This window comes from Protopterus annectens, chromosome 5.part0 (assembly GCF_019279795.1).
Source record: "Protopterus annectens isolate FY-2018-M chromosome 5.part0, PAN1.0, whole genome shotgun sequence".
Taxonomy (NCBI): Eukaryota; Metazoa; Chordata; order Ceratodontiformes; family Protopteridae; genus Protopterus; species Protopterus annectens.
The window spans coordinates 1416486654-1416500119 of record NC_056735.1 but is presented as its reverse complement, the minus strand read 5'-3'; the positions used below and the strand labels follow the sequence as shown (position 1 = coordinate 1416500119).

General features: G+C 40.6%; 1 protein-coding gene across 1 annotated transcript in view; it reads left to right on the top strand.

The window, feature by feature from the left end:
* Positions 1 to 13466, top strand: part of FAM76B (family with sequence similarity 76 member B) — a gene marked incomplete in the record, with an annotated part of 994273 nt that overhangs the window by 900107 nt on the left and 80700 nt on the right. The window contains 1 exon segment of the mRNA XM_044071227.1: positions 8911 to 9012. Within this exon segment, the coding sequence (XP_043927162.1) occupies positions 8911 to 9012 (102 nt within the window).

Genomic DNA, 13466 nt, shown 5'->3' with positions numbered 1-13466 from the left:
TCCTTATGAGGGATATGCTCTTAAAAAGAGTGTATTCTAAAACTTTGGTGAAAAAACTGAAAAAAGAGGTAATGTCCAAGAGGCATTCTGGTCATTTTAACCCTATTTTACAGAATAGTCATTTAAATGGACAGATGTGGTTTTGCAAGCCAGTACTTAAAATTGTTCTTTTGTCACCAGTTTTAATAGTGACAGTCATCTGATTAAATGGGTTATGGAGAAAAATTGGGCAGTATTTAAAAAGATTTTGATATTAACTCTAAATGTGTGGATGGTCTTGTTATAGTTTATAGGAGAGGCAGATGTTTGAAAAACTTACTTGAAGGTTATGTTTCAGGTACTCCGCATGTAGTAAAGGATATGAGTAAATGTGGTTGCTGTCATTTTTGCAAGTGTATAATAGTTGGTAAAGAATGTATGCTCAATGGTAGGCTTATTAAAATAAGTAATTATAACTGTCTTTCAAAATATGTGATTTATGCGGTTTTATGTCAAATATGTAACACATTATATAGGAAAAGCTGAGCGGATGTTAAAACAACATATTTGAGCATGTATATGATATAAACCACAAAAAGAACACTAATGCTCTAGCAAAACACATTATGGCTAATGCTGAACCTCATTTAAATTTTTGGTTCCTGAACAAGTGTTACCAAATGTCAGGGGTGGGTGTGTCATTCTCTGCGTTTGGATGTGAGAAAACTGTATTGGCAGCTATATTGTAATGCTTTTATTTATCCAGGATTGAACGAACAATGTTCTATAGCCTGCCTTTTAAAATTAAAAAGTTTAGAGAGGTAGATAATTGATTTATCGATGGTGTAGTATTTCTTATTATGCTGTTGAATTGTGTTTGTAATGGTTTTTATAATTATATTTATATGCACATTTATTTATATTTTTTAGTAGTTTAATTATTGTAAGGATTTTTTCTTTAAATTATAATTGATGGTACCGGTCAGGTGATCCAGTTGGTGGTCTGTTTAAATATAGTTTGCTTGTATTATTTCTACTTCTGAAGTCCTGATTTTTAAACTTTTTAGCACTTAACTGCCGTGGTTCCACTGTTGCTTTTTTTGTGCTTTGGCAATGTGTTTGTGTTCTTTTGTATACTTGCTGGATGTTCGGGACAGCTTGCAGCAGAGTCCCTCATGTTATGAATACTGCAACATATAGAAGAGAAGGGCATCTATAGTTATGGTAAGATTTTACACAGCTATTATTTCTGTCCAATGTCAGCCTGCCCCGAGGAGTCTCCAGCATGTCCCACTTGAAGGGGCCTCCACTTCCAGCACCTCCCCAGAACATCCCGCTGAGGAGGTCCATTGGAAGAGGTTGTGCAAAAGGGGAGACACAGACTCTCCTTTGGAGTCCCTTACCGAAGATACCGACTTTGATAAGGGGAATGATCCCCACAATCACCACTAGAGGCTGTATCCTTCAGAGGTATCCTAGAGATCCTCTGACAGAAAGGTGGATGGTCAGCCCAACCTCCTCCTCCTGAGGAGTCTGTTTTTTTTTTTGGGGGGGGGGGTCTGTCTGGACAGGCCTGTCTGTCTTGGGTGAACACCACCCCCCCCCCGTGTCAGAGTTGATGCCATGGTTGTGGCAGCAGCCACCAAAAAAGGAGCTAGCAGAACAAAGCTCCTCTCTCCATCTGCCAAACAAGGAGTCTTGAGTGATGGACAGATTTGGTAAGCGCCTATATGCCTCAGCAACACTCGCCCTGAGGTCGTTAAATTATTTGGCCCATGTCACCAGATTGCAAAAAGATCTGGTCAAAGTATCTCCCCACCTCACTACTCATGCATCGGTGACTAATTCTTCCATGAGGCTCATTTCCCATGCAGCAGAAGGCACCTCAAAGGCAGCCGGCTCAGGTATTGCTGTGAGAAGACATGCCTGGATGAGGCTTTGTGACTTTGCCGAACCCTTCAAGGCGTCTCTTGTGAATATCCCGTTTGACAGCTCATCCTTGTTTGGGCCTACTGTGAAAGACACCCTTACCTGCACTGAGCAAGAGGGAAAGACCTTATCTTGTGTGGAGATCATATTTTCTAGCCCCAGCGTACCTTTTCTGGGAACCAGAGTGGTGGTAAGAAGACATGCTTCTGTAAATCACAGGGTTTCTTTTCTGGTCAATGCAGGGACAATTCCTTCCAAGGCAGGGGAGGAGGTGCTAATGGGCAGATGCCACCCTCGAGGCAGAAGGGGGGGAGGGGGTCTGCAAAATCATGGGTTAGGGAGCCTTTTTCTGATAAGTGATTGATTGACTTTAATAATTGTATTAGTTTCTTTTGTCATTCCAAGGGGTTTACCAGTATGACATTCTGGAAGACGTGATTGACAAACCACAATGCATTGCCAGAGATTGCCTGTATCTGTCTCCTTTGGGCTTCAGGCTCCAGGTATAGGCTTTTGCCTCTCCCATTGTGCCTTTTTTAGGCAATGTCATGAGGTCAAAACTGCCAACATGAAAATTTCATCAAAATGCAAATTAAAGGTCATACTGCTAAACACTAAGAGTCTAAAGATGAAACTGCACTCATTGCAAGCATTCTTAACCCCTGGAAGATGCTGACATTTGTGTAGTCACAAAAACCTGGTTTAAAGCTGCAGAGAGCACCCCAGCCATACCAGTTTACTCATCCTATCATACATTCAGACCCCAAACAGTGGGCACCAAAGTAAAAGGAGGTGGAGTTACAATATACATAAGGCATGCACACCTCCAGACTGGTCACACAGTATGACGCACAGGAGACACGTAACCTTTGACAAGACCCCTATTCAAATCATAGCTCGCTACAGGCCCTCAACTTTGACTCAAGATGCCCACTCCACCTATCTGGACCTCTTCTAATCTGTCAAAATTCAACCTTTTATCATGATTCTGGGCAACTTTTAACTGTCCAACCATAAATTGGAAGCACTACTCATGCCAAAACACAAATGCCCAGAGATTCCTTGATTTCATCGATGCAAATGCCTTGGACAGCTGGTTGACACCCCCATAAGAGGTGAAAATATCCTGGACTTGGTATTAACAAACCTGAGTAACTACTGCAGCATCCCTACAGTGTCATACTTCCTGGTAAGATCTGACCACAAAGCAATCACTTTCAAAGTCACCATCTCCCCCCACCCCCAGCTAGGGTCAAACAAAAAACTTCTCCAAAGCTGATTACAGCCTCCTGAGGGAAGGTATAAACAGCTTCACAGCACCCTCCCCCTCCATAAGAACTGGCACATACGTCCAACCTACACCAAAGTACTATATGAGCATTTATATAGCTGCATGGAATCAGGAATACCAGACGGGACAAAATTATCCTCCTCAAGGAAGAGTAAACCTGTGAAGTGGACATCTGCAGTAAATAAACTATAACAAAAGGAAAAAAAATTGCTGTCCAGACCAGGAAGGCGCAAGTGCCTAATTGGAAGCAATCTCTCCTTAGCCTGAACAAGCAAGAGCACTAGTGAAATCCACCAATGCAAACTTTGAGTCCAAACTGGCCACATCTACTAAAGACAGTCATAAGGCCTTCTTCACATATGTCCGCAGTCTGAAAGGAAGCACTCAGATCTGCTCAAAATTGGTGGTCAAGAATGCAAACATCGTAGATATAACCAAACTGCTAGCAGACAGGTTCAGTGAAAACTTCACCCCTCTGTGCCCCCCATCAGTAAATCAGGACAGCCCCAGCACCTGCCCCCCTCCCCTTATCTCTAGGGAGCAAGTCATCACTGTGCTCTCAAAGGCAAAAAATACAGCCTCCATGGAACCTGATTACATCCCATACAGCATCCTACATGAACTCGGGCAGGAACTTGCAGCACCATTAGGCATCCTATTCAACCAAAGCATGAGTACCAGCTTCATCTCCTCCGAGTGGAGGACAGCCACTGTCATCCCTTTGCACAAAGGTGGAGCATCTACCGATCCAGGAAAGTATAGACCTATCAGCCTAACTAGCTTCATCTGCAAGGCCATGGAGTGGATTATCACGGACCTCATTAACAAGGACATTGGCAAGGGGAGACCATGCCTGTTAAATTTGGTTGACTTCTTTGAGACCGTCACCAAAGCCATGGATGAGAGGAAGGCTGTGCACACTGCCTACCTTGACCTGGCCAAAACCTTCAGTACTATTCCCCATTCAGGTATAATAGATAAACTCTCTCAACTAGGCATCAATCCGTATGTTACTAGACTGGTAGCAAACTGGCTCACTGATGGAACCCACCTAGTCAAAATAGGGGAAGCCATCTCAAGCAGTAGACCCGTAAAGAGCAGTGTACCCCAGGGATCGGTCTTGGGGCCCCTGTGTGGGATATAATTTTCTGAGGTGCAGGCCAAAACCAGTGGATTATGGCTGGACCAAGTGTGCATATGACTGCAAGCTAGGCGGTTTTGTCAGTTCCCCTACTGATGTGGGCATCCTCCAAAGGGTCTCACCCAAACAAATGACTGGTGCCAGAAACATGGCCTCAAACTGACAAAAGTGTATCCTCATCCCCTTCAGGGAGAGTGATGTCGCCACGAATTATCACATTAATAACAAGGTCCTAAGCACGCAAGCAGTCGTAAGGGACTTGTGCACCCATTTTGATAGCAAACTGACTTTTGACCACCTTATTGCCTCCATTGTACGGAAAGCTTTCTACATGGCCCGCCTCATTAGTAAGGGTATTTCATCCAGTGACAGGGTGGTGTTAACATCCCTGCATTTTTCCCTTAAGACCCATTACTGAGTACAATGCCCCTTTAAGCATGTATCTCACAAAGCACATGCAGCAGCTGGAGAGACCACAGAGGTTCCTCACCAGGAGAATCCAGGGCCTCAAACATCTACCCTGCATAGACAGGCTAAATGCAGACTCCTCAGAGGTGATCTATGTTTGGCATACAAAGCAGTCTTAGACCCTGCCTTGATGGGACTGCTGTATATCCACAAGTCAGGCTCCACTCGAGTAACCCACATGCGTGACCTTAACCTGGTCTATGACATTAATAAGACTTGTTGGGACAGATTTGTGTCCCAGAGACTCAAGCAGAGTACCTCATTAACCCATTGTATGCACAACCTGGATAACTGGATGGTGAACAGAAAATATGCCCCTGGGATTCCACCTGTGTCCCTACTGGACAGGGGCATCGGATGTTGACTTGTCAGAACATGGAATAAATTCTTGGCTGGGCTTGTAAGGGCCTCAGGACCAATAGCCTTGTAACTTCCCTATATGTCCTGTTAGTGGTCCTGAAGTGCTGCCCATTTGTCCATCTCTGGAGACAGTAGGGGTAAGATTATCACTGCACCTACATGCCTAGACCAGATTAACAACAAATTCTTGGGTGCTAAATATGCTATCCAGTGGCTAAAAAGACTCCCCGATGTTCCACCCAATCAAATGGAGTACGTAGCACTAGAAATCCAGAAGTTGCTGCAAAAGAGTCATCCAAGAGGTCTCAACCGAACAGAGAAGATTCTGAACTTATTCCCACTTCTTTTTGGTGCCAAAGAAAACAGGGGACATGAGACCAATTTTGGATCAAAGTCAGCTAAAATTGTGTGTAAAGAAAGTCAAAGCACTGAATGATTATAGTAACTCCATCCTTCCGCTACTCTGCAAAAATGATTGTATGTGCTCTATAAACCTTAAAGACGCATACTACCACATCAAAATGGACAGGTGCTCCAGAAGTCACGTGCCCTTCTGGCTGTGGACCAGTCACTATCACTTCAGAGGTCTGCCTTTTGGTCTCAGCATAGCCCCCTAAGTGTTTACCAAATGTATGGCAGTAGTAGCAGCAGCTCACCTGAGACTGCAGGGATTCCAAGTGTTACCATATTTAGACTGGCTCCTTACTGCACCAACCAGGCATCAACTTCTTCAGACCAGATGTTATCTTTTCCAGGTCTTCAACTCCCTAGGCATCACAATAAACTTAGCCAAATCGAACATATCCCCAGTGCAAAGCTTGGAATTCATTGGTGCTCTTGAGAATACTACTCCTTAGTTTCCATCATTACCATCATATCACATATTCTCATTGAGATCTCCAGTACGGAAAATTCTCTTCCATCTCCTCCGGTAAGGCTGATTCTCCAGGCCCTAGAGTCTGATGGCTTCCATCATCTTGGTCCTACTAACAATGTTCTTTATGTGAATTCTCCAATGGACCTTGGCTATTAAGTGGTCTGTTCATTACCAGCCATTCTGTTCCCATCAACCTTACCACTCCTTGCAAGCATCACCTGCAATGGTGGCTCCTGTCAGACAACTTAGACCATTCACTTCTCCCCCTCCTTCAGCCACTGTGACCACGAACTCTTCTCAGTTGGGATGGGGGGTGATGACACTACAATGGAAAGATGGTCCAAGGCACATGACTTAACATTGAGACCAGATTGCATATCAAGATTCTGGAAATGGTAACAGTCCTAATATTGCAAGCATTTCAGGACAATCGTTCTTCTGCAATGATTGCTGTTCTTACTGTGACATGTTCGTAGTTTGGTGCATCAACAAACAAGGCAAAACCCAATCTTACCTTCTTTGCAGAGAGGCCATGAGGGTCTGGGAATGGGAGAGCTCTTCAGACCGCTTTCTACTTGCAACACATATACCAGGGAAATCCAGCGTTCTTGTGGACAATATTGACCCCTCACAAGTGGCCCCTTCAATTGGTCAGTGACGAACCTGATTTTCAGCCATTGGGGTTTACCTTGTTACGACTAGTTTGCATCTCCCTTCAGCAAGTGCAACAAGTATTTCGATCTGACCCCCCCCCCCGGGGGGGGTCAGTCATTGAGGGATGCTGTAGATCACGACTCCCCCCCCCCCCCAACTCTCCTATACACCTACTCTCCTCTACCGCTGATCCCAAAGTTTTTACAGAAAGCCAGCAGACTGAAGAGTCCAGTGATCCTCATTGCCCCCTTCTGGCCTCGTCAGATATGCTTTTTTTTTTCTTTGATCCCAACTGAAATATCCTCCATGGATCCTGGAAGTCAGCCAAGACCTCCTATATCACACATCAGAAATTTGGCACCCCCAACCTCCATGCCGTCAAACTAACCACATGGTTTCTCCAATTCCAGTAGTCATACAAAGGTCCAGGCTTGCATCTCCTATTCGTGATATTGTTCTGGCTTATCAAAAAGCTTCTACAAAGAAGGCTTATAGAAGCAAATGGAAAAGATTTGCTATTTGGGCCTCTAAAGAAAACATTGACCCCTTTACCAGCTTCTATTCTCCTCTTCCTTACTTCACTGTTTAAGGAAGAAGCTAGTTTTGCTACTATAAAACGCCAGTTGGCAGCTGTTTCTAAATTCCATTCAGGAATGGATTTGGGCTCTTCATCTGCTTCTAAGCTTTGTAAAGCTTTTATGAAAGGATTCTTTTTACTTAGACCCCCCCCCATCAAAGACCCTTCTTCCCTTGGGATTTAGCATTAGTCCTTCAGTGTCTTATTCTGAAACGTTTTGAACCAGCTGATAAATGCGACATCAAATTACTGTCCTGGAAAACCATTCTTTTAGTAGCTATTACATCGGCTAAAAGATTTTCTGAATTTGCAGGCTTTGTCTTCAAAGACAAAGGACAGAGTTTCCCCTGTACAAATCCATCCTTTGTGCCCAAAGTAGCCACAGAAACTAATATTAATCAGATCATCCACTTACCAGTCTTTTTCCCTAATTTTTCTAAGAAAGGTAAGTACTTGCTGCATCTCTTGGACATAGACAGATTAATTTCTCCCTTCCCAGAATGAAACCGTTTAGGAAGTCAGACCTGTTCTTTACCTCCTTTTCTCCAAAATGCTTGAGCCAGGCAGTTTAGATGGTCACCCTGGCCAAATGGATTACTAATTGTATTTCCTTCATTTATTTCAGTCAAGGTCTGGAATTGCCATGTCCCCCAGAGCCCATTCTATAATGGCTGCATCATCTGCTTTTTCCTCTAAAGCTTCTTTTGATGACATTTGTGCTGCAGCCATCTGGTCAAAGACTCATACTTTTTTGACTGACTATATATTAGACATGGTCTCCAGAAGCAGGGTTTCCATTGGTTAGACAGTGCTCCAGCATATTTTTCCTTGAGCCACCCAAGTGTTAAGTAGCTGGGGACTCTGACCCAATTGTGAGGAGGAATGAAAAGGACAACAAGTTTGTAGGTTATGTACTTGCCATAACTTGGCATCTATGTTCATTTTCATTTCTCCACATCTTCCCATCCTACATCCCCCAAATGAAGTACTTGTGAAGATCCTGAGTATGGGGTCCTTTTGATAGTTTGAGCTTCTCTGTCTTAAGTTTATCCTTCTGTACTGTAAGGCAGCAGACTCGGGGAGTATGGGATGGTACAGGGCATCGTAGGTAGAGGGAGGAGCCTGAGAATAGGATCCAAGTCTAAGAAAATGCGTCCGAGTCTGATCCATAACCCAATTATGAGGAGGAATGAAAATGGACAACACAGATGCGAAGTTATGCTAAGTACATAACTTATAATTTAGTTTGTTTATTGCAGATGACATTTTTCCATTTAACTGAAAATAATCTAGAGATGGAGAAGGCATTTCCATAACTTGTTCAAATGGGCGTCAACTGCTTTGCATAGTCTTTTAAGATAGTTCAGTGACATTTTTTCTAGAGAATACATTAGGAGTGTTTTCTTTGTTTAATAACTGCCAGACTTGCCAGCAAGTCTTTAAATTCTTAGAAAATTACCTCCTTTTATCTATCCCTTGTATTTATGGTCTACAGTTAATGTATCCGTCTCTTGTATCTTAAATTTGGGCTACATTCTCAATGTTAGAAGGGATGTCTCCTTGTATACTAGAGAAATACTGAAATCCTACAACTGTTACGAATTTCTGATTTCTGATTTGTTTTCACTTTCAAGCTTACAGAGCTGAAAGCAGACTTTCAATACCAGGAGAATAATTTAAGAACAAAAATGAATGGCATGGAAAAGGCACATAAGGAATCAATGGAGCAACTGCAGGTAATTGTTGTTTTATTGCTTTCTCAGTAACATTGTGTAATGTCTGCATGTGGTTTTGGCAGAACAACTTTGTTCCATCAGGTCCACCCAAGTGTTGCAGATTACCCCACCATTCCTTATTTGTTTTTTATGCATGATATTCATCTTTACACTATTGCAGAAATCACTTTTGGTATGTCCTTCCTTGCAGAAGCCAAAGCCAACCCAAATACCAGAGACTTTTTCCCATTTTCCAGACACACTGGATGCCCCCACCCCATCCTCTGGAGGTAAGGGGTTGTCAGCCAGCACCATTTTTCCAATTATTTTTTTTATGCTGGAATCTGCATCAGTGTCTCGGGGGTACGTTGGTTGGCCAGAAGACTTTTCAAAGCCAAGTACTCTCTTAAGTAGAACATTTTTCTGTAGCTTGAATTTTGTAGATATTGGACAAATCTAACATCAGCTTAGAGTGTGGAAAAATTGTCTGTCTGGATTTTCACTCTGCTTGTTCTGCATAGGTCCCCAGTGCTCTTTGTGCCCAATTGTCCCCTATGAGTGTGTGTTTGTACGTATATGTATATGTGTATATGTATGTGTGTATATATATGTGTGTGTGCATGTGTGTGTGTGTATATATATATATATATATATATCTATATATCTATATATCTATCTATATATCTATATATCTATCTATATATCTATCTATATATCTATATATCTATCTATATATATATATCTATCTATCTAACTAGTAATGAAAAGTTCAAACAGATCCAGAGACTGCCACAGACCACAAGTAGGTAGATTCAAAAGTATCCAAGGATTAACGCTTTATTTAAACTGCGTTTTCGTCCACAAGTGACTTCATCAGATAACAAAGTACGCTCGGTACAAACTGAGCTTTTATACATGTGCAATAAAATCCTGTCCAATCATAACAATCATTCAATTTAAAAAAACTTGGTGTTTTATACATCTTTTTCTATATCACACTTTTTATTCATAAATAAATAGATTTAAAACATTTGTAAAACACAATGAAATTAAGTGTATTTGAATAAACTACATTATATTATATTAAAACCTTTTGATCTACTTGTTTCTTATTAGTATTAATTAATGTTGAAGTGAAAATGTCAGTGATTTATTTTAAATGCCTTTGACTCACATTTTGTTGGCTGTATTGCCATCTAGTGACCTCTTTTGATATGGCAGTTATTTTTGTGTCATATCTTCATTGCTTTCAATTTTAAGAGGGGTAAGATGGAAATGTGTTCATTTAAACCAGGGTTTTTGTTTGCTTCTAGATGTAATTGCCACCATAGTTCTTTATAGGCTATGTTCTCTTCCCAGGGACCACCTCTTATATCCACTTTCACCTGGTCCAGAACAAAAAATCTGTATTCATATTCCTTACATAGTTGGGAATGTCTGAATAGTGCGTTGGTTTCTTTCCCTTTCCTGATGTCATATGTGTGTTCGTAAATCCTTTTCTTCAGGGTTCTCTCAGTCTTCCCAACATAAAATGATTCACATTTTTTACAGATTACCAAATAAACCAAGCCTTTGGACTCACAATTGAAATAGCCCTTACCTTGTAACCATAGCTCCCTACTGCTTAGGTATATTTTTTCCTGGTTTGTTATAAATTCACACTGTCCACATTTACCACATTTGTAAGTGCCTACCTTATTTGAGTTAGTTCTCTCCCCTTGTTTTCTACTATTCTTGTTCCCTAATTCTAGGATGTTCTTTATATTCCTGGAATTTTTGTACACAATTCTTGGTTCTACTTCTGATATTCCTTCTATATCTGATAGAGTGATAAACCTATTCCATTCCTTTTGAAAGACTTCTTTCACCCTTTTGTTTAGAACGTTATATTCTAAAACAAGTGCTTGTGTATAAATTTCTTTTTTGGATGTGTCGTTGTCAGTTACAACCACTGGTTGCTCCTTTACCCCTTTTATCGGTTTGAATCTCCCTTTTCTTGCTTCAGTAACCTCACTTCTGAATTGCCAAATAAACTGTTTAGGATATCCTCTCTCACTGAACATCTCCTCTAGTTTATTGCATTCCTTGATAAAGTCGCCGTCAGTGCTGATGATTTGTTCCATTCTCGTATTCTAGTATATCCCTTTTAAGTTTTTCTAATTTCCTATTTACCAACCCTTTACATTTCTCTTCCGTTTCCCCTTTTAACTCATGGTATCTCTGCCTATTATCTTTGATTTCAAAAACCAGGTCATTTTTAATATGTGAGTCTAATTCATTAATTTGCTCTTGTATGATTATCAAATTCCTATTATTTATCTGGCCAACTGGGAGGAAAAATATATCATTCGATCGGAATTTGCAAAACATTTCTTATTATACAAAAGATTCCTCGACGATATAATAATCTTTTGGATTGGAGGTCAGGACAAACTGGATCAATTTATGAAATACATAGAAGGAACCACCAACTTCCTAAAATTTACACACACTACATCTCACACAAGTGTTACCTACCTAGATGTGGAAATAGTAAAGGGAAATGACACTTTGGAAACGAAAGTACACAGAAAGAACACATATGTTAACTCATTCCTTCATTTTAACAGTGGACACCCTATCCACTGTAAGAAAAACCTAGTGAAAGGCCAATTTGTTAGGGGGTCCAGGATGACCAGCACTGACGGCGACTTTATCAAGGAATGCAATAAACTAGAGGAGATGTTCAGTGAGAGAGGATATCCTAAACAGTTTATTTGGGAATTCAGAAATGAGGTTACTGAAGCAAGAAAAGGGAGATTCAAACCGATAAAAGGGGTAAAGGAGCAACCAGTGGTTGTAACTGACAATGACACATCCAAAAAAGAAATTTATACACAAGCACTTGTTTTAGAATACAACGTTCTAAACAAAAGGGTGAAAGAAGTCTTTCAAAAGGAATGGAATAGGTTTATTACTCTATCAGATATAGAAGGAATATCAGAAGTAGAACCAAGAATTGTGTACAAAAATTCCAGCAATATAAAGAACATCCTAGAATTAGGGAACAAGAATAGTAGAAAACAAGGGGAGAGAACTAACTCAAATAAGGTAGGCACTTACAAATGTGGTAAATGTGGACAGTGTGAATTTATAACAAACCAGGAAAAAATATACCTAAGCAGTAGGGAGCTATGGTTACAAGGTAAGGGCTATTTCAATTGTGAGTCCAAAGGCTTGGTTTATTTGGTAATCTGTAAAAATGTGAATCATTTTATGTTGGGAAGACTGAGAGAACCCTGAAGAAAAGGATTTACGAACACACATATGACATCAGGAAAGGGAAACCAACGCACTATTCAGACATTCCCAACTATGTAAGGAATATGAATACAGATTTTTTGTTCTGGACCAGGTGAAAGTGGATATAAGAGGTGGTCCCTGGGAAGAGAACATAGCCTATAAAGAACTATGGTGGCAATTACATCTAGAAGCAAACAAAAACCCTGGTTTAAATGAACACATTTCCATCTTACCCCTCTTAAAATTGAAAGCAATGAAGATATGACACAAAAATAACTGCCATATCAAAAGAGGTCACTAGATGGCAATATAGCCAACAAAATGTGAGTCAAAGGCATTTAAAACAAATCACTGATATTTTCACTTCAACATTAATTAATACTAACAAGAAACAAGTAGATCAAAAGGTCTTAACATAATAATATGTAGTTTATTCAAATACACTTAATTTCACTGTGTTTTACAAATGTTTTAAATCTATTTATTTATGAATAAAAAGTGTGATATAGAAAAAGAAGTACAAAACACCAAGTTTTTAAATTGAATAACTGTTATGATTGGACAGGATTTTATTGCATAAGTATAAAAGCTCAGTTTGTACCGGTGCTGTTATCTGATGAAGTCACTTGTGGACGAAAACGCAGTTTAAATAAAGCGTTAATCCTTGGATACTTTTGAATCTACCAACTTGTGGTCTGTGGCAGTCTCTGGATCTGTTTGAACTTTTCATTACTGGTTTGGTACTGAGCGGAGGTTGGCCGTTACTCTTTTCATATCTATCTATCTATCTATCTATATATATATATATATATATATATATATACATACACACACACACACACACACACACACACACACACACACACACACACAAGATGGTTCATCATGTTTCACTGTTGCAGTCATTACATTCAGGTAATCTGCTGGCAGGTTGCCCTCCGTCAGCCTGATTCATAAAGTCTTGGGTCCTGCGTCACTTGCTGTCCCTTCTTCCATGACATTGGGTCGTCAGGGGTATAAAACATGCAGCCGACACCATTACATCAGTCTTTCTTGCCGCGTGGTGCCCGAAGCAGAAGCAGTTCGCAAGTGCCGGTCGTCGACTCCTGAAATTTTCATTTTCGAGTTTCAGAACCAAAGTCTTTAACTAAAACCTAAGTACCCCGTTGGGGAAACTTTTTCTTGCTCCTTAC